This window comes from Columba livia, chromosome 4, assembly GCF_036013475.1.
Source record: "Columba livia isolate bColLiv1 breed racing homer chromosome 4, bColLiv1.pat.W.v2, whole genome shotgun sequence".
In the NCBI taxonomy this organism is placed as follows: domain Eukaryota; kingdom Metazoa; phylum Chordata; class Aves; order Columbiformes; family Columbidae; genus Columba; species Columba livia.
In genome coordinates, this window is record NC_088605.1 from 10276032 (window position 1) to 10301181 (window position 25150).

Genomic DNA, 25150 nt, shown 5'->3' on the forward strand with positions numbered 1-25150 from the left:
TCTATGACTGAGTATGTTTGCTTATGTTTAATAAAGAGGATAGTCCATATACTTTATTCCATCCCATTTTTTCCTTCTCTATTTCTCTTCTCTGTCTCCCAATGCATTGCTCTCTGTTTTTTTCTCTTATCCTTTTCTTCCCTCCCATACACATATTCTGTTGTAATTTTTGCTGATTTCTAATTTCATTTTTGGAGGTCATTCTTAAAAAGGGTGACTTCCTATGTGTCTGCCATTTAATTGCCATTAGAAGATGCATATCCTACATTTCTGTGACTTTTAATAGTAAAGTTTTTATATTCTTAGGTATTTCCATGGCATTTGTTACTCTATTGCTTATACATTTCAAGATAAACATTAAATTTGATTGGTGTATTGATTCAGGTTAATTATATTGCTTTGCTGTGTTCTAAGGCTTAAAGAGGTATCTTGGATGTGAAACAGTTAACATAACCTTTTAATAGAAATTCCACAGAATGAAAGTCTTAATATTTTGACGTGATGCTATCACATAACTTATGGTCTGCTAGTGGCTCTTAATTACTAAGCAGTGAGATAACTTAGAATGATCAAAGATATACCAGGTAAAGTTTCCCCCAGGTAATGTTTATGTTTTCATTGAATTGTTGTCATTTAAATGTTAATTTTAAATGTGTTTTGCTTTGTTTTTAAAGTCATTAACTGGTAAGTTTTGTATTGCTGTCAGAGAGGACTTTACCCATTTTAGAAAGCAGTGAAAGATTACTTATAAACAAATATGTGTATATATATGTATTTTCTGATAAGTTTTATGTATTTAAAAAGCTCTGTAAAATACCACCAGCTAAAAGAAAAATTGAATAACCTGATGACCAGATACATTAATGTTTTTTAAATTATTATAAATAGTGTTTTTGTATAAATATGCTAGTTATTTTCTCACAAGGTTCATGACCTTGAATTGATTGAAATTGAATCCAGAAATTACCTGAATTGATCCAGAAATTACCAGTTGTAAAGATACGTGAGACAAGAGTGAACCTTCTATTTTTGAGTAGTGTTTTTTCTATATATGTAAATATTACAAATATGATAATTGATCAGAGTTGAATTTGAAATCAATTTATAGGAGTCAGTGTAAATTACACAGAATCACAGAATTGACTGGGTTGGAAAAGACCTCAGAGATCATCGAGTCCAACCCTTGGTCCAACTCTAGTCCGTTTACTAGGTCATGGCACTAAGTGCCATGTCCAATCCCAGTTTAAAAACCTCCATGGCCGGTGAGTCCAGCACCTCCCTGGGCAGCCATTCCAATGCCTGACCACTCTCTCTGGAAAGAATTTCTTTCTAATATCCAGCCTAAATTTCCCCTGGCAGAGTTGAAGCCCATGCCCCCTTGTCCTATTGCTGACTGCCTGGGAGAAGAGACCAATCCCCACCTGGCTATAATTTCCCTTCAGGTAGTTATAGAGTTATTTTCCTCTTGCCATCCAGTGCTTTTTTTTTTGATGCAAGAAGGAAGATGGACTTCTGGGATCTTCATAAATACTGGCTTGGAAGTGGGGAGATAGGTTGTTGTTGTTGTTTTTTTCATTTTTATGCCTGTGTCACAAGTGATGTCATTGATAGCTGGACAGGTCAGTTTATTAATAAAACCACCACATACGAACCCTTTGCCTAAGTGGCTGGTTTGTATATTTATTTCATTTTTTTATTCTGTATTGGATTTATGCTTCTGAAGGAAGAGTTTGGACTTATTAGTAATGAATTGTGGCCTTCATGTACTTGTACTACGTTTAAAAATATATTTATTGAGTTAAAAAAACTCCTACTAATTTTTACCTAGTTTATACTTAGCTTACATTAGGTAAGTATGTTTAAATCCCATTGCTTTCAGTACAAGTTAGTTAATCTCTGTAGGTGATTTTGAAGATCTTGCCAGATGATCATCAGCATAGCAAAGCTTCTCCTGTGGAAACTGAGTTTGTAACTTCAGTTTATGTTACATTTTGCAGTATATTACATTATTTTAAAATTGAATTTCTTTAAATTCACGAGTCTACTTTAAAACTTTAAATGAATTTTCAAGACATTTACCTAAAATCTGAAGAAAAAAGCTGCCATGTCAGCATATCATTCCAAGTACAGCGAGAAGAAAGGCTACAAAGAGCTACATTAAATCTTTACCCTTGTCGAGTTCTAAGTCAGGGCTATATGCAGTTATATGGGGAGGCAAGGGGAGAGAGGAATAGGAGCTACACGTTTGATATTAAATGACTTGTTCATTTCTCTAATGTATGGCAACTTTAAGTCTTGTAGAAGTTCAGTAGAAGTTCAGGAAGATGGTTTGACAATGCATAGTTCCTGAGGTATTAGTAAAATAAGGTATATGCACACATTATCTTTCCAAAGAGTGATATAGATAATGTGCAGCTGAGCAGCATCATCAATAGTTTTTTTTGTCTGGATGGAGCTTTACGGTATGTAAACAGATATGTCGCTAAACCTTTGTGTGGTGATGTAGGGTTTGTCCATACATTCAAATGAGTCTGAATTCCTTTGCGTCCTCAAGTACCTGATAGGAGTGCTTCTCTACTTGGCTGTTCTTTTTTTGTTCTTTTTTGTTTTAAAAAAGGCTTCATATGTTGCTCGTATTGGAAAAAGAGCTGTGAATTGTATTTGGGTTTATGAATATATAACGGTCATCTTCTTCTGCCCCATTTTCAGGTTAGTTTATCCTATACGTATGAGACGAAAGATGCCCTGTGTTTAGTATTAACCATAATGAATGGAGGGGATTTGAAGTTTCACATATATAACATGGGAAATCCTGGCTTTGATGAAGAAAGGGCTATTTTCTATGCTGCAGAACTGTGCTGTGGTCTGGAAGATTTGCAGAGGGAAAGAATTGTTTACAGGTGAGCGTCATCTACAGTCACTCGTACCTTGAACTTTCCATGTTTGTTCAGCATTGAATGTATTGTTTTTTACTAAAACAAGTTTATACTTATTAGTAAAAGAAGCAAAAAAAAAAAGTTTAGTTGTCCTTTTTGTGGCGTGTCCTTCAGAATTACTGTTCTTAATTGTCTCCTTACTGTTAATTTATGTCTAGGTACTTGCTGTATTCTAAAACATAAAGTTGATTCAAGGTTTGTAAAAATGAAACTCAATTATTATTTACAAAACAAATTCATTAATAATGAAAATAAAGAAGTTTTAGGAACATGGGATTGTATTCCTGTTCACTCTAATGTAGAAATTCACTGAAGTCCCTTCCTGCATTGCTTGTAATATGCAAGAAGGTGAAGACTCTGTTAAAATCCATATTGCCCTCTTCCTTCTGTTTTTGTGTTCCTCCAATTATTGCTTTTGAATTCATGGAATTATCAGAAGCCTCATGCATCATAATTGAGATTGTATGGTCATACTGCTCTTTTCTGTCTCTGTACATACATCATTTAACCCCTGGCATGCATTAATATTGCAGAACAAGAAAAATGAACTTAGTGGTGGACCAAGAACTAACACCAAGTACCACTGCATGACTTAGTCTTTTCCCTCTCCCATATACAAGACCAACATCCACTCAGAACCACAGAGTAAATCAGGCTTATGCTGGTGGTTGTATGTGGTTCCCTAAAGAATTTGGCTGATCCTGCAATGTTACACAGTGTGTTTTGACACGCATGTAGGAGGGAAGCAAGGATGAATGGTTTCATCAGCTACAAGTAGGTCATTTCACAATGCCCAAGTGAAAACAAACCCAATTGTTTAAAACACAAAACACAAAACAACAACAAAAAACCCCAAATGAAACAACAAAGTATCCACAGTCCTTGTGTTTAAGCCCAACTTGTTAGCTATTTGCCTACAACAAGACCTTCAAACATATATGTCAAATCCTGGTGTTCTCTGTCCGTAATTCTAGGCGCTGGAGTGGTCGTGGTATCTTCTGGCATGATCTTGGTGTCTACATCTCTGCCCCGTTTTGTGCTATTACATAATCTGTTTCCAATCATTATCAATTCGCATGACCTTAAATTTATAAGCGAGGAAAAAAATAGTTGCACAACCAACTCTGAGTAAAATTGCCTCTTCATTAAAATAATGGGAATTACTTTTAGTCTTCTGTTCATAATAAACTGAAGGACCAAGCGACAGTTGCCTGTATGTGTGTTAGTAACTAAATAATTTGTATGCTCGGAGGAAAAATGGCTTATGTTTAATCATTATACCTGAAGACGTTATTTAAACAATCCAGTATAGGACATACTAAGGGAGTTCCTGCCCAGTATGTAAACAGATGAAAAGAGACTCTGATTATACCATGTCAGCTCAGCTACGCTTGAGTACTAAAACTAGAAACGTTTGGATAATTTTACCCTCTCTGTAGAATCACTTTCAACCCTGTGCTTTTTAATATCAAATGACCAACGTTTTGTAAAACAAAGTCCTGTTTCTTCTCTTTTGCAGCTCATTTTTTTTTTCCTGATCATCTTGATTTGATTTTTCCATATATATTTATTTTTGTATCATGCATTTAGGAGTGTAGTTGTAAATCTTAGTTTTAAAGTTAAGAAGCCAAACCAGCTGGTTGTGGAAGTCTTCAGAATGTCACCAATTACAGTGATCAGTTACGCAATCAAAATTCTCTATCAAGCATCTTAATGGAAATGCATTTAAGCAGCATTGCAATGAGTAGGTATGCTTAGTGAAACAGAAAGCTTGGGAAAATTTACCATAACAATGTTATTCTCAGCAAAGAAGTTTTGCTGGTGGCCTCCAGTCTTAATGTTGATGTGGAGGAAAGAACATAATGAAGCACATTTTCATTGATTCAATGATTTAAATTACGGTAGCTTGTATTTTTCATTCTCCAGGGCGAGAAAATGCAGAAGGGATTTTTTTTCTTATTTTGCTGTCATTTTGAAAGCACTTAGCACTGGTAGGACACTGCATTTCTGAAATTGGAAATTTTTCTGGTCACCATATCTCAAGATTTATTGCTGTTTTTCAGCTTTAAAGGAGTTTTAAACTCTTTTTAGACAAATAATTTCAACTGTTAAAGGAGACTTTAATTCTGTAACATATACTGTTATAAAATATTCTCTTGAACATATTTTTGTGACTATGCATCTGTATATTTGCAGTACAGTGTGCTGTAGAGGCAATGTAAGAAGGGAAATTTAGAACCTCTGAAAACAGAATTCTTTGGTGCAGACAGGTATCAGCAGATGGCAGTGAAATCAGTTCATATTATCAGATTGTTCAGTTCTAGGATGGTAGTTTTAATCTAAGCCAGTCATGTTAAAATCTGTTATAAATTTATTATATTTGGAATGTGTTGCCATCAGTAGCAAAACACCTCATAAAGCGGAAAAACTAGGCCCAACTTTCCTCCCTGTTAACACCATTCTTTTATTATGTGTTTCATGTGTCTTATCCTAGTTATTACTGGATTTGAAGCCCCTGGAGTCAGTTGTGCCGTTTTGTTAGTGGGGTTCCCGCTGGACTCACAGAACAGGTGCAGAGCTGGGGGGAGGCCCTGGGAGAGCAGCTGAGCCTGTTTGCTTGTTCAATAGGAGCTTGTGAAACTATCTGTAACTTGCCATATGTTGCTGACATTAGAAAAGTAAGCAAACAGACCAGATCAGGCAGTAGTGGAGCTATTAATCCATCTGCTACATGAAAGGTGTGATTATATGCAGAGTAAAGTCAGGATTGGCATAAGGCAGAGTGGTGAACCAGTGCCTGCTTTTCAAAAGGGACTTAATTGCTGGGGTTTTCCTGCAGGAGTTTCCTGACATTGTTTTTCATCCTCAAATACCTAGATTTTCCTCACGAACTCATGTAGGTGCCCATACTGCTACTGGATGTGCCTGGAAGGTCAAAGATCAGGCTCAAAGCCCTGTGGAAGCTGTAGGGGATAAAACCAAGTAGATCCTCACCGGCCTCGTGTAGACATCTTCACAGCGAAATCCCCTGAAGGACTTTTATCCAGACACTTTCTTTGTAGGAACTGTGTTCAGTTTTGGGCCCCTCATCATAAGGAGGACATTGAAATACTAGAGAGAGTTCAGAGGAGGCAATGAAGCTGGTGAGGGGCCTGGAGCACAAGTGTGATGAGGAACAGCTGAGGGAACTGGGGCTGTTCAGCCTGGAGAAAAGGAGGCTGAGGGGAGACCTTATCACTGTCTGCAACTGCCTGAAAGGAGGTTGGAGCATGGAGGGGGTTGGTTTCTTCTCTCAAGTAGCAACTGATAGGACAAGGGAAAATGGCTTCAAGTTGCACCAGGGGAGGTTTAGATTGGATATTAGGAAAAATTTCTTCATAGAAAGGGTTGTCAGGCACTGGAAGAGGCTGCCCAGGGCAGTGGTGGAGTCACCATCCCTGGAGGGGTTTAAAAGGCGTTTAGATGAGGTTCTTAGGGACATGGTTTAGTGGTAGAGTTAGGTTCTAGTTGGACTCTGATCCTGAGGGTCTCTTCCAACTGAAATGATTCTTTGATTCTAAGGCTGGTGTAAGCTATAGCACAAATAGACTAGTGCTTGTTGAGTCCAATTTCAAATAATTTTAATCTAACTTTTCTTTAATTAACATCCTAGTTTCATGAACTTTGCAGTCCTCTAGCCTTTCTCTGCTTCATAAGAGAAAGCTGCCACCTCTGTTGCTAGAATTGCATTGCTAGCTCTCGTTCTGAGCTTGGCTTTCAGCTCAAGTCCCTGTTATCCAGTGCAGGACCCGCATCGGTGTCTTCCAGCAGAAACTGTGACTTTTGCCTCTGGTGGAGGAGGAAGGCAAGAGGATGAAGGCTGATACCCCAGAGCTAGAACTTAGAGCTGAACGCTTCCAAAAACTGACTTCTTTACAAACCACTAGGCCTAGAAACTAATAGCATTAAAGAGATGGAATTTTGTCTAGAAACAAGCTTTACTATTGACTGACCAAAATCATGTCAGAACAGAATTCGCTTCTATTAAGCAGCGGATGTTGCTAGTAAGTCTTAGGTTTTAAGTTAGGCTTTAATTAGCCTTTTGGAAGTGGAACTCTTTAAACTTGTTTACTTGAGTTAACCTGAACCTAACACCTTGTAACCCTTGAATGGGTTGGGTTGGAAGGGACCTCAAAGATCATCTAGTTCCAACATCTCTGCAAGGGAAAGCACGCGTTATGTGCTTTAAAGTACATGTGCTTCTACCTGAAGTTTGAGCTGAATTTTCTTTAGCATTATGATACTGGTCGTTTGGTTTTTTAACTCTGATCCCTCCTGATTTCTCTGGTATTGTAATCTCATGTCTAATGTTACACAATTTACATCATGGGGACTGTCTAGAATTTAAAGTATTTGAAGCAAAGCATCTTTATGCAGTTAATCTCATGAAATAATTAAACTGTAACATGAATACACATACTTCAGACCATCAATTTTTCAGTGTGGAGGAAAAAAGCATACTGATTTATTGGTGAAAAAAATGTGTGTGTATATTTCTCTGTCATTTTGAATGTAAATTCTAGTGTCATTCTTCCTTCTTCTTTTACATTTTTCAGTCTTTTCTGCTTGTATATTTATAGCTGTTCTTGTCACAACTGTACACATACCTGTATATGTACATATTATTTTTAATAATCTCTTCCAGTAATAACATAATCTTTAGCCAAATACTGATTTTCACTTGTCTGTTTCTGGTCTTATGATATTTATGATGGAATAAATCTAAGAGACTGTATTGCAGTCCACAGAAAGTATTTCTGATGCATATCACAATTATATATATAATATACATTAACTATTTTATACATATAATACATGTGTATCTATATAAAAATACATATAAATAGGTATGTTCTCAGTAGAATCTGCTAGAGGATAAATCCTAGAAGTAGCCTTTGAACAGCTTCTGATTCAGCTTTGGTGACCCCCAAATATTCCTTAAGAGGGAGGAAAATCCAAATTTCTCCTTGAGTTTCTTCTTTTGTTCTTAAAGTAAAAATGTACAAAAAGGTTCCTGTAAAATACAGAATTGCAACACTGAATTAATTGCCCTTTTACTATTTCTGGAGTCTTGCTAGCATTTAATAGCTAAAAAATGTTTCATGTGAAACTTTGTTTACAGGAAAGTAGTAGAGACTCTTAGAAAACTGATTGCAAAGGATCCTAGATAGATGAAGTGTCTGGTAGCCTTTAGAGGCTGTACATCCAAATTAAAAGAATGAAGTTTCAATGGCTGATATTAAACCTGTGCTTAGTCTTGGGATTATTACTTTCTGTTGATATTCCGACACCCTGAAGTGGAATGTAGCAAGGGGTCAGCATCAAAGTGCAGCAAGCACTGATGTGTTTTGCCACTGTGGAGCTGTATGGCTGATGCTCTCAGCAGAAATGTCTTTTGTTTGTGAGCACAAATTTGGGTGTAAGTTGGTGGTTTTTCATGTCAGAATTTTAACGTAAAGGAAGTTTCTCTTCTGTGAAATATTAATTGGTGTTGTTAGTATAAATGGATTAGAGTGTTGGGAAAATACCGATCTCTAATTGTGTGGTTAAACTATTTGTATTATAGGTCCTCAGCTTCACAACCTTTTTCGTACATAGGTGGACACTGAAAAAGTTGCTTTAATCGGAACCAAGAAGCCTTATGTTGCCTCAGTTGCACTTGATGATGGCTAATAATTTTGCCTTTGTATAATTCACATTTATATTTCGTTTAATTTGTAGAGACTTGAAACCTGAGAATATACTTCTTGATGACTGTGGTAAGCAAAAATTAAAATTAATTTTGAAATTGAGAATTAAAAATCTAAGTAATACTGTGCCAGAAATCAAAGGGATTTCTTCATGATAAAAGGGACCTGACTGACAAATGTTAACCTTACTTAGGAAAGAAAGCCCTTGCTTTTTAGAAAGTATGGGAAGATACTGGGTCTTTGGGGGAGGACGATGATGATGTTTGAGGTGTCAATTTCCCACCTTAAAATGGTTTCTTTTCCCTTTTACTCCACTGTCTCCCCCCTCTCCATAATTTAAGATGGCTAAAACTTCTATTTGGATTTGTTCTCTGTCTTTTCTTTGACTATGGAAAGGTGATTTGTTAGATGTGGGGCCAGGATTTTACTTAGTAAACGATAATGTTTAAGTAATAAAGAAGAAAAGAAATCTGAAGCATCTCTGTTTTAACATTTCGAGTAGAACAGGTCTGATGGTCACTGATACACACCTGGCTGGAAGCAATCAAGGAAGTACAAACAATATGAAGAAATGTTTGTAGTTTTTTGTTTTTTCAAAGCCAAATTAATTTTCTTTAACGGCTTTGTATGAAATTTTCAGAATCTTTTGAACTCACTGTAGAACATGTGCAGCAATTACCTTCTTCTAAGCTGCGGGTGAATATTACCGGTTTGTTCTTGTAATTGCCGAGTATTTTGGTTAAGGAAAAACTGGTATTGAAGTCATTAGCACAATATTTATTTTTAAAGCCAGCATGTTCTGACTGATAAATTTCTGAAAAGGTGATGCCTGGGAGAAGTTCTTTTCCAAAACCTAAAGCTTTGCTAGACATCAAATACATTCTTTAATTTTTCTCTCCAGCAATATCTTGAAAAAGCTGAAGGCTTCTTTGAGGAAAAAATGAAGCCTTGCAGGACTGCACCAGAGTGCTTGCTTTCTGCCAGGGATATTCTGATCTTGTTCCAGACAGCAGAAGGAACTAATTAGAAAATCGCTTCAGGAGCTCAGATCCTGCACTTGAAAAGGGGTTCATCAGATGTCAGGGCATAGAAGAGCATCTGAATGTATTTAAAATAGCATTTGCCGCTCAAAAGCGTTTAGTTATTTCCAACCAGTACACAGAGTGACACTTGATTTTCTTCACTCTCTCTCCTACCCCTTCATTATCTATCACAAGTAAATATGAAAATAATATGCAATTAACTAACATCGATGCTGTAGAGCTTTCTGAATGACAGACAATATATGCACCAAGGACACTTGGGCATTGGAATGGGTTACCCAGAGAGGTGATGCAGTGTCTGCTCTTGGAGGCTTTTAGACAAGAATTTTAAAAGCCTTGAACACTTTGGGCTGACTGCTTGCTCAGAAGATTGTACTAAAGACTTTCTGATGTCCCTTCCAGCCTGAAAAATTTGTGAATCTGTGATGTTTCTGTAAATGACAGTGCCCCTGTCCTTATATCCAGTATTAGAAATATGTTTGTGGTTTCGTTGTGTGATTCCCCTCCCTCCCCCTGCTGCCCCAAAACTTTCTACTACAAATAATTGACAATTCTGTTTTGAAATGGAGTTGAAAATGTAGTTACCCTTTCTTCTGTCTAGCCTTCCATATTTTTATTAAGAAAGTACCTTATGTTTGTTTGTTTTTATTAGAATCACGTCAATATAATTCTTGCCTTGAACTGGCTTGAATCAATCGCTGTTGCATCTGTAGAGCAAAGCGCTATATCTGTCCATGGAAGCGTGAGGGAGGCTGGGGTGAAATTGTTCCAGTGCCTTCCTGGACTGTTCCCCCATCTGAGCAGTGTTGTTCGTGACAAATTCTCATCTTCCGCCATACTGCTTCTATGTTTTATGTACTACTGTAAATGCCGTGTGTAATAGGAAAGGCAATCAACTTAAGAATTTTGGCTAATAAAGCATTATTAGGGTACTTTATCAGAAGAAAACCTGGTGTCTCAGTGCAGGCTGCATTTTTTTTCATATTTGGAGAAATGGAGAAAATTCTGATGTTTTGTTACAAAGTCAAAGTGCCAAATGTTTGTGACAGAAATACAGAATGAAACAATGTGTCTGATGCACAGATACAGAATTTGAAAAGAGCAATCGTCATTTCTGTTTGTCCTGGAGTAGCAGCCTGTGCCATAGTTAGGAATTAGAGCATTTAACAGGGTTTTGGGTTTTTTTTTAATTTTTGTATGACCTTCAGAAATTTGGTTACATCTGTGCCTCTCTTCCTTTGTGTATTTAAGGAAGGGTTGAATTATGATAAATCACTCCTTTCTAGTTAAGTTAAATAAACTTAGTATATATGAATGTTTTGATGTCTTGGGGTGGTTCTTTGATGTATGCTACAGAATTTTTTTATTTTAGAAGTGATGATACTTTATTATTTGCTGACTATGTACGATTTATTTTAACATAAATAGGACATATCAGAATTTCAGATCTTGGATTAGCTGTGCAGATTCCAGAAGGAGAAACAGTCCGAGGACGGGTTGGAACTGTTGGTTATATGGGTATGTAAAGTATCCTTTCCTAGTTATGTTTTACTGCAGAATTTGCTTTGTGAATATGACTTGTCCAACAAACTATATTGAGCCTGGATTATTTACTAGACTAATGGGAAGAAATGTTACAATCTGTGGTGGTAGATGTTACTAGTCTGTTGTAAGCCTACTGATAAACTTGAAAACTTAACTCTGGAAATTCTACATTTAAGTAGAATTTTGAGAAAGCATCTAATTTTTTCTGAGATTCAAAGAGATTTAGGTTCACAGGTAAGTAGAGGAATTACTGTGACAACACCTTTATATCTTTGCTTTGGAAAAACTTCATTCTCGGTTTGTAAACAACTGATCCTCAGAGTTAAAAGAGCTAAAGTGCTTCTCTTGAATATAAACAGAATCCTTGCCGTAGAAATGAACATTTCTTCAAAGTACGGAGGAATTACACAAAGATCTCTGCACAAAGCCAAAAGAGTACCTGGGAGCTTTTTCAATATTTAATTAGTCAATTTAAAGACAATTGTCATGCATGTTTCTTTGTTTTTGTTTTGTAGCTCCAGAAGTGCTCAAAAATGAAAAGTATACATTCAGCCCGGATTGGTGGGGCCTTGGGTGCTTGATTTATGAAATGATTGAAGGACAGTCTCCATTCAGGAAGCATAAGGAAAGGGTCAAACGGGATGAGATTGATCGAAGAGTAAAGGAAGACCAGGAAACCTATTCAGACAAGTTCTCAGAGGATGCAAAATCCATCTGCAGGATGGTGGGTGAAGAGACATAGAGGTTTGAAAATTAAATTTCTAGTTCTTTTTAAGAGGTGAACTACTTAAACATCTTCTACTGAGTATTTTTCAAAATGGGAGTTTTTACGTCTTTCTTTGGTTCAAGTGGAAGTTTGTGATTGTTCATGAATTGTTCAATTATCAAATGCTGAGAATTCAGACCTTCTTTCAAGATGAAGGAAGGCTGCATAAATTTATTTTTCATCATGTGAATGTGAAGTAGTCCTTGGATGATGTGTAATTATAGAGTACAATAGCATGCTCAACTTTGATACTGCATGGGGAGAAGTGGCAGACTAATATACTAGCTTTCTTGCCTAAAAGTCTTTATGAGACGACAGCTTATGTTTTTTTATCTTGCAGGTTCTTAGATTTAGTGAGAGATATGTCTATACAGAAATCAATTTTCCAAGTTTATGCAAAATATGTGCATTACTTAAGCCCACCGGAAAAAACAGTAAATCTGTATTCCCTGAAAGGAAAGTCCACTGCAAAGTTTGTACTGTAAAGTCTATTCAGCATGGCATCAATTAAATTCATTTCATATAACTTTGGGTGTAATCTTGAAATGGTCTGCTTTCAGGGCTTCTTTTGTCTACTGAAAATCTTTTTGCTCCTAGGATGTTATAGTTTTGGTTTCCAGGTCATTTGGCTACTATGATAGATTTCATCCAATAAAAGACCAAGTAACAAAATAAACTCACTGAAATATATTGTATCTAGATTTTATTTTCTTTTCCAATTGTGGGATTATATCACTGGATCAGCCTGTTTTCTCCTTATCTCTGCAGTTACTTGCTAAAAATCCAGGGGAGCGACTAGGTTGCACTGAAGAGGGAGCTGCTGTTGTAAAGCAACATCCTATTTTCAAGAACATTAACTTCAAGAGACTGGAAGCTAACATGTTAGAACCTCCATTCTTGCCAGATGTAAGTAGGTGAGACAGATTTGATTAGTATCTAAAAAGGCAAGAACTGTCATGATTCTGTGTCAGCGGTCATGTGAACTCCGGAGAAACTTGAAAGCTGGTTAAACTGGCAGGAGAATGCCATCGTAGCTATTGATAGCTGGTTGTTTTGTGGCGTTTTATCTGAGATCACAAGGCAATTTACATCAGTGATATTGCTCAAGGGAGCTTTGCAGCTGATTTTTTAGCTCTCGAAGTCTACTTCCCTAGCTCAGATACTGAACAAATGAAAATGAGCTTTTAAGAAATTACTCTGGAGTTGAAAGGAGGGTGACAGAGGATGAGTGAATCGTGACAATCATTAAGAAATCCAGAGAAGTTGCACGCTATTTCTGGTTTTGATATTTCTTTTCTGTTACTTGCAGGGTGGATGGATTCGCTCAGGTGCCTTAGTAAGAAAGTCTTATAAGATTTTGCATTTCTGTTGTGCAGTGCAGTATAATTTGGTGAACAGCAATATGAAATAGAAAATTGCAGGCATTTTTCTCCCCCTTTGCTCATCTAGAAAAGAAAAGAAAACAAAACCAACACACAAAAACCTCCAAGCCCCCCAGAACCTTAATGAAACAATCTTGTGTTGTACTGCAGCCACGTGCCGTGTATTGCAAAGATGTCCTGGATATAGAGCAGTTCTCAACGGTAAAAGGAGTGAACCTGGATACTACAGATGATGACTTCTATTCCAAATTCGTTACGGGTTGTGTCTCAATCCCTTGGCAAAATGAGGTATCGTATCTTTCATAGAAGATTCTTTTCTTTAGCATAGAAGATGTAATAAGGGAGATAATAGTGTGGTGAGGTGTAAAGAAGTTTCTCCTTTAGACTTCTTTGCTGAGAGACTTCAGAAAAAAGCTTTTCCCAAAACAGCTTGCTAAAAATGGAAGCCTGGCATCTTGTCATCGTAGATACAGCATACAGAATAGCATTTAGCACCAGCATGACAACATTTTCCTTGTTCTTCTATCACATATTACTCAATATTGGTGTTCTTAGGAGAGGTCTAGAATGCTATTCGAAGTATTCAAAAGCAAATGGGCGTAGTGGAAGCTGTTTGTGGATCGTGCCTGTACATCACTAGAGTATCCAAGTGACACAGTAATTCAGAACTGCAGATTCACTTTTTCTAAGGTTTCAAAACAAACAGTTCAACATTGAGTCAGACTTTCTCTTAAAGATTTTTCATCTCCCTAGTGAATGAGTATTCTAGTGTTCTTTATGGAGTACTAGAATTTTGCTGCCTCTGCATGCAGTTCAGTCTGTATTTAGGAAGTTCAAATCTTCCTTATTTCAGGAAGAGCACTCAGTAACAATTATTTAAAATCATAGTTCTTGTTATGAATTCCCCCTATTCCTTCCCCCTATTATAAGATGTTTATAGCTTTCTGGAATTAGTATTGTCTTGAATTCTACTAGTGTAGTTTCTTTGCCAAGTATGGTTGGTTTTTAATTAAAGATCAATCATAAAAGATGAACAATTTCTGAACAAGTCAGAGAAAAAAGTACACTCCCTTTTGCCTCTTTTTTTTTGCATTACATTAAGAAGGACATTTGAAAGGTGTCACTTGACATGGCAAGTCTTCTCTAAGAAGCAATGAACCTTAGGCTGTTGGAGAGATAAATATTTCCTATGCTGTGTTGCAATTCTGAACGTCAGAATATGATCCAGTTATTAAGCACTGCAGCTTAATAACTCTTAACCCCACATGAAGGGACAAAGTTGAATGTAGTTGTGGAATTCTGGCGATGGTAATTCCTCCTCTTCAAGGAATAACTGTGCAGATGTCATTTTACATTTTTGCTTATATTTTCTTTTAATTCACGTAACTGAGGTTTCCCTCAAATCTTTGCTCTCAGTCTCTTAAGAATTACTTTTCTCCTTCCATAATTTACCTGATGCCATGGTTTATAACAAAAGCAGACCACAGTTCTTCTCACTTCTTTTCATGTCCTCTCTGCCTCTCCAAGGTGCATGCCCATTATGATAGATGTGTATCAGTGGTACGCAGAGATATCTGCCAGCTACATGTGGGCATTCACCACTTTCCCACTGCTCAACGTGCCTGTGTGATACATTTTGACATTTACTCTTTCTGCACCCAGTAATTGTGGTTTTTAATTATTTTGTTTTCTGTGTACACAAACACAGATTATTTCAAAAGCTCTTGCTTCTCTCCAGAGACCTGTCTTCTTTTTTTTTCCCCATGAAGTATTACCTTCCTTATCTCATTGCCTTATTTCTAATTATGGTATGTTAGTTGTGTTTAGGTAAGACTATTGCCCAAAACACCAGAATGATATTTAAATTACTGTGGTCAGACATCAGCTGCTTTTTCCCCAAGAGTGCGGTTTGTCTCTTTTGTTAAAATATCCTCCCAATGCAATGCAGGTATTCAGCATAGCATTTCTTGTACTCAATGTCATGTTTATTAATAAGTTCAGTCCAGGGTATAAAGATGTTATATTTGGTAGGGTAGACTACTCTGAAATGAGCTGAATAGATAAAAGGAAAATTAATTTCTGTTTCCAAAACCTGCTTATTGCATCATGGGCAGAAGAAACACCTTAGGAAAGCAAGGGGGAGCATCTGAGTACTCATCTACATAGTAGAGCTCCTCTTGCTATTCTATAGTTCACTGCCTGCACGAGGAGAGTTAATGGAGACTTTGTGCCTTCCTTTGTGGAGCTATGTGAGTGGTGTAGTTTGGCTGATTAATTTGTAAGTTGTTGGGAGTACCCAGCCAGAGTAAACAGATAATACATGGAACTTGTTTGAGAGCCTTGTATGGATATCTCATTTATATTTCATGTTTCCAAGATGATTGAAACGGGATGCTTTGAAGATATCAATGCATATGAAACCGATGGTACTGTGTCACCAGACAGAGAGAGGTCTCCTAAACCAAAGAGGGGCTTCTTTCACAGACTTTTTAGTGGAGAGGTAAGGGTATTTATTTTCTTTCATAAGAAAATCGCCATTTAGACTGGAACATCTATATTTTTTTATATTATTTTGTGATAGGAAAAACAAGTTGGTTGTTGAACACTGAAACTAATGGAATCTGGTTTAGTATGGCTTTTGCCCCTGGACTGCATTTCAGAAGCTGTGGCAATCCCTGTAACTCCTGTAGTTTTTACTCCCACATTATTCTGTCTTCCTCTAGTGTCTGCCAGCTGTTACCTGGGGAAAAGGCAGTGTGGGCTGGGGACAGATCTGCTCTAAATCCGGGGAGATGAATTCAGAGATAATTGAGGCCCCCTCTGTAAAAACTCAAATAAAATTGACTAATGAACTCAGAAGTAAGTGTGGTGGACCAATGCAGCTCCTAGGACTTGCTCCTTTAGAAAGCTGGGCTCACAATTCTAGTGTATTAAGCAACTAAGTAAAAATAGCCCCTAAGTGACTGATGTATGTTTACATAGTTTCTGATAATGCAGAGCTTTTTCTTAGCCACACGACTTCTACATTTTAGTAACCATTTGGAGGCACATGAATTGCGTACTTACCACCTGAAAGACACGTGGTGTGTTGTCCTTGTTTCTAAGTCATGAGAAACAGGCTATTTGTAAAGGTTTTCAGTTGAAGATGTTGTATGCAATTCTGCTTGCTCAGTATGCCTGCACTTAGAGTGGAAGTATCTTGGGAAGCATGACTGTATTCCAGTAGAGAACACTTCAGTAGAATTTCCTTTTACTTTCAAGCAGAAATGGAATTTTAAAATTGCTAAGAGCATATCATTAAGCAGCCACAACAGGGCCATGTATTAAAATTGCATGAAGGTATTTTTTGTCATCAGCTGGTAATTCACTTCTCTAAAATGGTACATTGCTAATGGAATGTATAATAGTACTGACATTTTTAGTTCACCTTTTCAAATTAACTTTTCTCCCACTTACAGTAATGGAATGGTTAAATGTACTAATAATCTCACATAGCTAAAGTTAAAGCTTTTGTCTTACTGTAGTCTTTTCAAGCTGAATCAGCAAAGCTCATACTGTCTCAAGTTATGGTTCTATGTATTGAGAAAGAGTCCTAAAAAAAAGTAATACGGCTTGAGCGCCTTCAGTTGGTTTTGAAGTAATAAGACTGCAGTTAAGTGTCCTGTGAAGTTAAAAGAAGGAAAGATCTTAAGGTTAAATGAAACTTTAATGACTTGAGACTTGGATTTGGCTTGTAGTTTCCTTTGATTTTTCCCAAAGCATTTACTTCGTATGGAGTAAAATGTGCTGGAAAAAGAGCCACCCCATTCTCTCCCAGCCTTTCTGTGCCCCATAAAACACACACACCAACAACAGTGTCAGTTCTGCAGCTGATTGTCTCTTTATCTTCTCTTGCAGGTCTGCTTTAAATCTGATTGCAGTGATGATGAGCCGGAGTCCTCCAGACTTTAAATCATTTTACTCTCATCAGAAAGGATGAGAAAACTTTAAATGTTTTATATCTCTGTAGCAAAGTGTATTATATATATTTTTTATCTGAGTTCAAGGATTTTTGTACATTTGTACTTCATTTGTTTTAAGATGTATATTTTCACTAAAGCTTAATTGTACAAAAAGCAATGAGTGCCATTTGAGTGAGTGTGTTTCTGTATGTATTTGATTTATCTTGATCTTTTTTTTCCACAGTGAAATGAATCTAGACATACTAAAAGGATTTTAAAGCACAGAGATAATATCTATGGCATCAATGTAACTTGGCTTTGTCTGCTCCTGGTAAAACTTTTCCTGTTCATTAGAATCTTTATTAGCCAGTTTCCTTTACAGTAAAATTGCTATACTGATAAATTTCATAATTCTGGTATTATCCAGCAGCGTGGCAGTGCTATTACCTAATGTATCTCTCAAGCATCTGCGAAGGAGAGAAGGGAACTCAGTGCACTGTGGCCAGCTATTATGAATTGCTCTTTACTGTCTGGCTCTGTAGAATGTCTTTCTGTATTCCTATATATAGAGAATTCTGAACATTTAGCTTAATCCTGTAACAAACTGTATTACGTATTCTTCTCCTTTCTACCCATCTAACACATGCTCTTGAGACGGTTTCTTGGCGCGATCATGCAAGCGGAGCTATGCCAAAAATTCATAACTATATTTTGAGTACTTGGTTGTCTTTACTAAAAGGATTTCTTTTTACCTGTGGGGACACCATTTTATTTTCTTATGTAAATGAAATTGTTTACAACTCCATGTAGGGTGTTATAGTTTTATAATGGGTTAAAAAACAAAGCATGGGCTCCTCTTACTAACCTCCTGTCTGCTTATCATGTTGTAGTACGCAGTGCTGTAGGGTTTACAGCGATCACTGCCACTGAGAGAAGGACAAGGTAGTATTAAGTATCAAATTTAATTATGTAAATAATCTTTCCTTATAACCTTGAAAAGCTTAAATATTAAAACCTGCCTTTAATGATTGCTTGATGCAGCTGTGGAGCTGCTATTGAAGTTTTAGTTATGATTACCTGATGTTCATTAGTAAACCTGTTTCCAGCTGCTTGAAAGCTTGTCAAACTTCGGTTCTTCTGGACTCAAAGTATGCCAGACTTTATTTTGTAAAGTTTCCAATAAAACTAACCATCTGTGTATGAGAATGAATTTAGGGGGCACATTTCCTTAAAAGCCTTTTCTGCTTTCAAAATTTGAGTTAGGGACTTTAAATATAATGGAATGCTCTTGGAGACTTGACTTTTATTACATGTTTTCTTCTCTGTCTGAAGATTAGTGTCCACTGAGCATGGTTTTTTTCCCTCTTAGTTCTCTATGGCACCAACCAGACCACACATTGTTATACACACAGAGCAACTGAATGTCCCTCTACCTCAAATAGGTTTCTGCTTGCGATCTGCAGACACACTGGAAATAAAACTTAGGCTGCTTCCGAGAAACTCACAAAATACATTTGATACTCAAGCCTGTTGTCAGATTTTAATTCACAGTATTTTGTCTCTAGTAAGAAGCGTTTTAATGGTTTAGAATTTGAAAAAAAACCTGGAAAAACAGTGTGTCACAGAATCCTACTGGGGCTGTGCTGGTGTCTATCTGAAGTTGTCCCTCTTGGCTACTGTGCCACAGAAATGAGGAATGAGACGTTTTTCCTGTGTTTTCTGTGCATTTTGCCTGATGTCTAAAACAGCACAGAGGACAGCAAAATGACAGCTGTAGAAGGTACCGAGGGAGAAATTGGTAGAGTTTGAATGAATTACTGGAAGACAGTCTGATGCAACAGTGAAGGGATGGGAGACCTGACAGAGAAATGTCTCAAGTGAGGGTGTTGGCTGGGGCTGCGATGTGTGAGACAATGAGCTGGCATGGTCTGACATGTCCCTCTTGGTACGTACCACAATAACAGGACTTCAGAAATATAGGAGTGAAGAAATAGGGAGGTAACAAAAGTGGTTTATTATATAAGTGCCTGCCTGGTAGGAGAAGTCATAATGTTTCTCTGATTAAGATGTTTATTTTTTTTAAGATCTTATGTTTGCTGTTCTGAGGCAAAGGTGACTGTATTAACACCAGACATATGGGGTGACATTCTGGATTTAATACCTGCTTAGAGTAACTTTAAATTTGGGCAAGAATACCATGGACACAAGCTGAGCAATTTTTATGAAGAAAATACAGGAATTTGCTCTAACAAATAAAAAATCTAAAAGTCTATTTATTATGTATTTCAATTTTTCTTCCCATATTGGAGGGGTAGGGATCTTAATTAGAAAAAGAGTCAACTCTTATTTTGGAGTGCTGAGATTTATCACCTGTTCTCCAGGGATCTGTGAAGAAAAAAGGCTAGATGAAGAGAAAAGGAAAGTTGTTCCTAAGAAATGGTTATTTATATGTCCATATAAACATATATATATGTTTATATGTTCCTTGGACAAGGGACTCCAGCCATGCAAAAAAAAAAGCGGAGGATTTGTTTTTTATAAAACTTTTAGTTTCATTTCACTTTTATTTTTCATGTTCTGAATAATACTGTTGAATTGGTTTTGAGTAACTGCGTGTTTGCACAATTAGGACCTAAATTCTGTTGGTTATGGGGAGTTGGTTTGGGTTTTTGTTTGGTTGGTTGGTTTTCCCCAGTAAGCTCACTATGGCATTTTTCTGCTATATATTTGTCCCTTCTGGCTAGGCATATAGCCACATAATAACAACTAGATATTATCTAATGTGAATCCCTGAATTAATTAGAAAAGGCAAGAAACTGGAAGGTTCAGCATAACTCTCCTTATGATGGTACTTGGAGCTGAAGATGTTGGGCTGTTTCATCTGAGGTGGCTAATGTTGGTTAAATGTCTTTACTGGAGTGTTAGTCGCTTGGAGATGCATTTTGAAAGCAGGGGAAAGGGAAGGAGAGGGAAGCACCTGAAAGCAAAATACCGTGGTGTGATATGAACTTTGCTCTTGATTTTTATAGAACACAACTGAGACAAAGAAGGGGGAAGGCCGCAGGTTGTGTTTACTGATTATGTAGCCTTTGATTTCTGTTTAGCTGTGGGGTTGGGTTTTTTTGCCTGTTTGGTTTTATTTGAAGAGCCAAAGTAAATTCTTGTCATTCAGTACAACTTCATTATACTTCCATGAATTCAGATTGTAGATCCACGTGTTAGAAGGCTTTAATAACAGCGAGACAATCCAATAGCCCAACTGCTTTGTTCTACAGGTGCAAGATACGGAAAGATCTATGGAATTCTCTGAGTTCCTTGCATGAAATCAACCCTCCTTTTCTGTGGCTTGTGTTTCCAAGCGTTTTTGTATGTCAGTCTTAATGTCTTGTGCATACCTCATGAATCTATATATTTAGCTCAAAATTCAGAAACTGTGAAACAATGTACCAGTATCTTATTGGTTTACCTAATGCCTAATGATCTTCATGCCTCAGGGTTGCTCTCTTTCTAGTAAAAAAAAAGCCAACTTTTTCTTTTTCTGGGAGGTGTAGTGTTCTTAATACAGACGGTGTTACATTTCTGGATTATAACAACCAAAAAATGGTCTCATGAGCGCTTAAAAATAATTACTGTATAACAATAAATAGAAAAAAAAAAGTGGCATTTCCATAACAAAGAGAGCACTATTGACAAATCTTGGCCTTTAATAGAAGATGTTGTATGTTTGTGGGTTTGTTTTCCAAATCATTCTTAAAACAATAGCTATGAAGGTTTCTGATTATGGAAGATAGTTATCTCCAGCTCAGGATAAAATCGTCTAATTTGAGAAATCAATTATAGAAGCTATTAAAAACAACTAAAAATCCAGTTTAGAATGTACTTCAATTATATTTCAAACAATAGTGAGGTAAGAAATTTCTCATTGCCAGTTGTACAAATGGAGAATACTTGTTTACAAGTTACTAAAATAAGTCAATAGAAGTAATATTATTTTGGTTTACAATTTAGTATTACACTATATTTAACATTGGAATCGTCACCTTCACTTTAGTACAGATTTTCAAGAAATATTTTTCTTTAGGAAGTACTCAAAGAATTGAATTAAAATTTTAAAAATAATGGAAAGCATCTTTAAGCTAAACTCATGTTTACTCTGATTTTTACCTGCCTGGCTTTATTTTGGTGATGATGATGATGTTTCTTCTGCTGAATGTACAATTCTTTTATTTCTTTTTCATAATTCTTCTTATGCTGTAACTTAAGTTTTGCACATGAGATGTAGGTAACTTTACTCATGTTCCGCGTGTGTCCAAACCAGCAGAATTCTTCCCAAGTATAGCGCAGCTGACTCATAATTGTCATGTGTTAGTTCCGGTATCTCCAAACCACTCAACTGTTCTTGTACGAGCTGTTTCCCTGGATGTTCTAGCATTGTTGTTCCTGAAATAAAAGCGAAACACTGCCGCATATCTCAACCACATCTATTACTGTCTAATGTGATTTATTTACCATGTCTATCATGGTAGTTGGGATAGATAAAAGAAAAATTGTAATAAAAAAAAAAAAATCACAATTTGTTGAAGCAGAAAATGTATGTTACATTCTGTAAGTTCTATATCAATGTAAAATTGTCAGTTACAAGAAAAAGTGCCCTCATGCGTTATTTCGTGGTCTCAATCTTGATTTCTGCTTAAATTCCTGTGTGAAAAGACAGAGTTATCGGGATAGGCTGGTTTCCATCCATTTTCTGTGATAACACTATGAATGTGAATGCAAGATCGGTCAATAGTAGCTGTAGCTCTACTTCTCATCAGCCTTATTGTGTGTATTAAATTTTATATTATTGCCCAAGGCAACTAACCAGACTTCACTCTCCTTGAGAGAATTTATGCCTCGATATTAATTAGATTTGCGGGGGGGTGTTTGTTTGTTTTTTTGTTGTTTTGTTTTGGTTTTAAAATCAAATACTTTTCAACAATAGGCTGCTTATTTTTTCCACATTTTGCCCTATTTATGCAAAAGCTTTCACTGTAATTTTATGACATGATTCAAAGGACTAAGCATTTGATCACTATACAAAACAGCTTCAAATTAAGTTACTTCAGCAATGGTATAACCGTGCTGTGGCATATTGCACATTATCTGTGTGTATGTTGAACTGGCTGGTCCAGCAGTCTCATGAAGTCTATTGGATTATTTGAGTAGTACCGTTACCTGCTGAGGTTGAGATTAATTCATTGTCTACCCCTAAATTACATATAACCTATTAGGTGTTTGCTGTTACTCCATTGTGATTGTGACTTTATTTTTCTCTGTGGTAGCGATGGCTTTCCAAAAATGCCTGTTCTGTAGGCCTACCTGCTTGTTCTTGCCAGTTTGACATCGCTTTGTTTTTTCCAGTGCAGCCGTTTGAACAGGATCAGTGACAGGATGCATGCAAAACCACGGACCCGGAAATTTGACTTGGGAGAACCCACTGATAAGGTACTTGCCAAAGAAAAACCTGATACCCCCGAGTTCTCTTCCAGCTCTTTGTTAATGAGCCAGAGGGCTGGTGCTGCCAATACAATTGGAGAGAGGAGAAGGCAGAGGAGCTCGCTGTGGGCAGGCGGTGCCTGGGCATTCCTGCCCGTGAGTCAGCAGCCCTCGGGGGACTGGCACATGAGCTCATCTAGAGCCTCGGAACAGGTTTGCAGAGGCTGGCTTGGTCGGTGGCTTGTTTTGAGAAGAGCTTCTGCTCTTTTTAGTGTGCTTAAATTGATTTCCAAGTGTGGTGTGGCACATGCAATTATCACATAGTGTGTGCAGCACTCCAGCTGTGCTGTCATCTTCATTCGCCTATCATTTGCTAAATAAAAAATTCATAATCTTCTGTATGTTCCAGAGAAAACTCTGCAGGCTTTATCATAAAATAATCACAAAAAATATTTTTACCTGAAAAGCTCACGTTTTGTTACACATTTATGAAAAAATAGGAGTTTTGCTATAAGCTGAATTGTTTTCAGTACTGTAGATTGGTTTACTTTCGGAGGAACGTTTCACATGGTTCATCATATTTTATTAACATGCTAACAAAGTTAACTGGCAGAGCAGAGTTTACTGAATGTGAATGTGATCAGTATGGCAATTCTGTTGTGACTCCTGTTGGCCTGCATATCCGAAGACACGAGCTTTGCTGCTTTTGTCTGTCTCTGCTAGCAATAACCGTGGTGTGTATTAAGTCATTACTGGGAATTTCTTTTCTTAAAAGTTCCAAGAGCTGTTCTTCATTTCCATTTCCTGTGTCTGAGATCTATGCTGAACTGACATTCCTTATCAGCTGTCATTTAAAATGTGCATCAGCAACTGGATATCTTAATATCAGTGGCTGTGATTGGAAAGTTCACAATAATGGTTTGGAGTTTGTTTTTTTTCGGAGTTTTTTTTAAGTGCTTAGTAATAGAATCAATTATTTAAATACTGTTTCTTGTAGACTCTATGTTTAATTTGTGCTTTAAGAGTGCAAAACGTATTCTCTGCCAAAGGAAGTCTAGAATGGCGAGAGGAGCGCTGAAAGGCTGGTGGGTACCTTGCCAAGTTTTAAGTGTCCTGTTCCTGTAAGTGTTTCCTCTTTTCTCTGTGCAGCCTAAAATAAACCTGAAATGCCAGTGGTGCCTTTGGCAAGCACCTGAGTGCCGAGTGGGCTGGCTGGAAATATGTGGGGGAGTTGCAGGGGTACCTGTTGAGTGCACTTGATGTATGGGCATATGTTGGGTGCTTGTGCTCTGTTGGGGGTTTCATGGGTCACAGGAGATTTTTGGGTCCCACTTGGGCAGGTTCAGGCTTTCACGCCCGTCACGCTGAGGGTCGGTGCACTGGAGGGGCAGCAGGACCTGTTCCCGGGGAAAGGGGAGCGCTGGCAGAGCCCCTGTCACGTACGGAGCCGAAGGGGTGAGCGGGGCTTCCCCTCCCAGAGCTGCTTTTAGGGCCACGCCGCTCTCCGTGCCCAGGCAAACCGCCGCGGCCGCCTCCTACCCAGCAGGGGGCGCCGCGGCGCAGCAGCCCGGCGGGCTCTAGGACCCAGCGCCCCCTCCCCGCTCGGTGGCAGCGGGAGGGACCTTGCTCCTCGTAATACGTTAACGCCTGCATTCGGGAAGGGGTGGAGCCCGCAGTCTGATTGGTCAGAGCGTTTGTCGCTCTTCTTGCTGCCCTGCCCCTTACCTTGCCGCGTGCCCGTGTGTGCATCTACAGGAGGGCGCGCGTGACACCGGTGGGGGGAGGTGCGCTCTACGCGCGCGCGCCCGGCGTGGCTGAGCCTGGGGCTGGGACTTTGCTCTGGGGTAGGCGGGGCGGTCGGGGAAGGGGGCGGGGCCGAGGCGCGGGGAATGATGGGACTGAAGATGGCGGCGGGGCAGCTGGTGGGCGCTCGCGGCCCCCTGCGGCGTCTCCCTCATTCATCGCGGCCGTGACGGGCGGCGCGGCCTCGGCTGCCGGCGGGCTCGGCTCGGCTCGGCTCGGCTCGGCTCGCTGGAGCGCTCCCGCAGAGCGGGGGAGAGCGACTCCGGCAGGAACAGGAGGAGGAGCGCTGGGCCCGTGAGAGGGAAGGCGGGCGCCACCGGGTGCCTGTGAGAGGGTGGGTCGGAGCGGCGGGTCGGTGCCGGCGGAGCGGCCATGGCCACCCTGGAGAAGCTGATGAAGGCCTTCGAGTCGCTGCGCTCCTTCCAGCAGCAGCAGGGACCGGCTGCCGTCCCTGAAGAGCCGCTGCAGAGACCGTGAGTGATCCGGGGCGGGGAGGGCTCCCGAAACTTGAATCCTGTGCTCAATTTTGG

The 25150-nt window shown here is 38.4% G+C and overlaps 2 protein-coding genes across 4 annotated transcripts in view; both read left to right on the plus strand.

Moving 5' to 3' along the window:
* GRK4 (G protein-coupled receptor kinase 4) overlaps nt 1–18552 on the plus strand; it is a 39967-nt gene extending 21415 nt beyond the window's left edge. The window contains exons 9-16 of one of the 2 annotated variants that reach the window (XR_010472099.1): nt 2710–2900; nt 8697–8734; nt 11137–11226; nt 11769–11977; nt 12788–12933; nt 13552–13689; nt 15779–15901; nt 17299–17516. Coding sequence is in view for 1 of the 2 variants with exons in the window: in XM_065060434.1 (XP_064916506.1) it covers nt 2710–2900; nt 8697–8734; nt 11137–11226; nt 11769–11977; nt 12788–12925; nt 13552–13689; nt 15779–15901; nt 17299–17352 (981 nt within the window). In the remaining variant the exon portion in view is untranslated. Of the gene's footprint in view, nt 1–2709; nt 2901–8696; nt 8735–11136; nt 11227–11768; nt 11978–12787; nt 12934–13551; nt 13690–15778; nt 15902–17298 lie in introns of both variants that reach the window. The other variant, XM_065060434.1, reaches the window with a different exon arrangement.
* A 6216-nt stretch (nt 18553–24768) lies between these two features.
* The window catches only part of HTT (huntingtin), an 82016-nt gene continuing 81634 nt past the window's right edge, over nt 24769–25150 (plus strand). For both annotated transcript variants that reach the window (XM_021288535.2, XM_065060399.1), the window contains exon 1: nt 24769–25093. In XM_021288535.2, the coding sequence (XP_021144210.2) occupies nt 24993–25093 (101 nt within the window). In that variant the 5' untranslated portion in view covers nt 24769–24992. The remainder of the gene's footprint in view (nt 25094–25150) is intronic.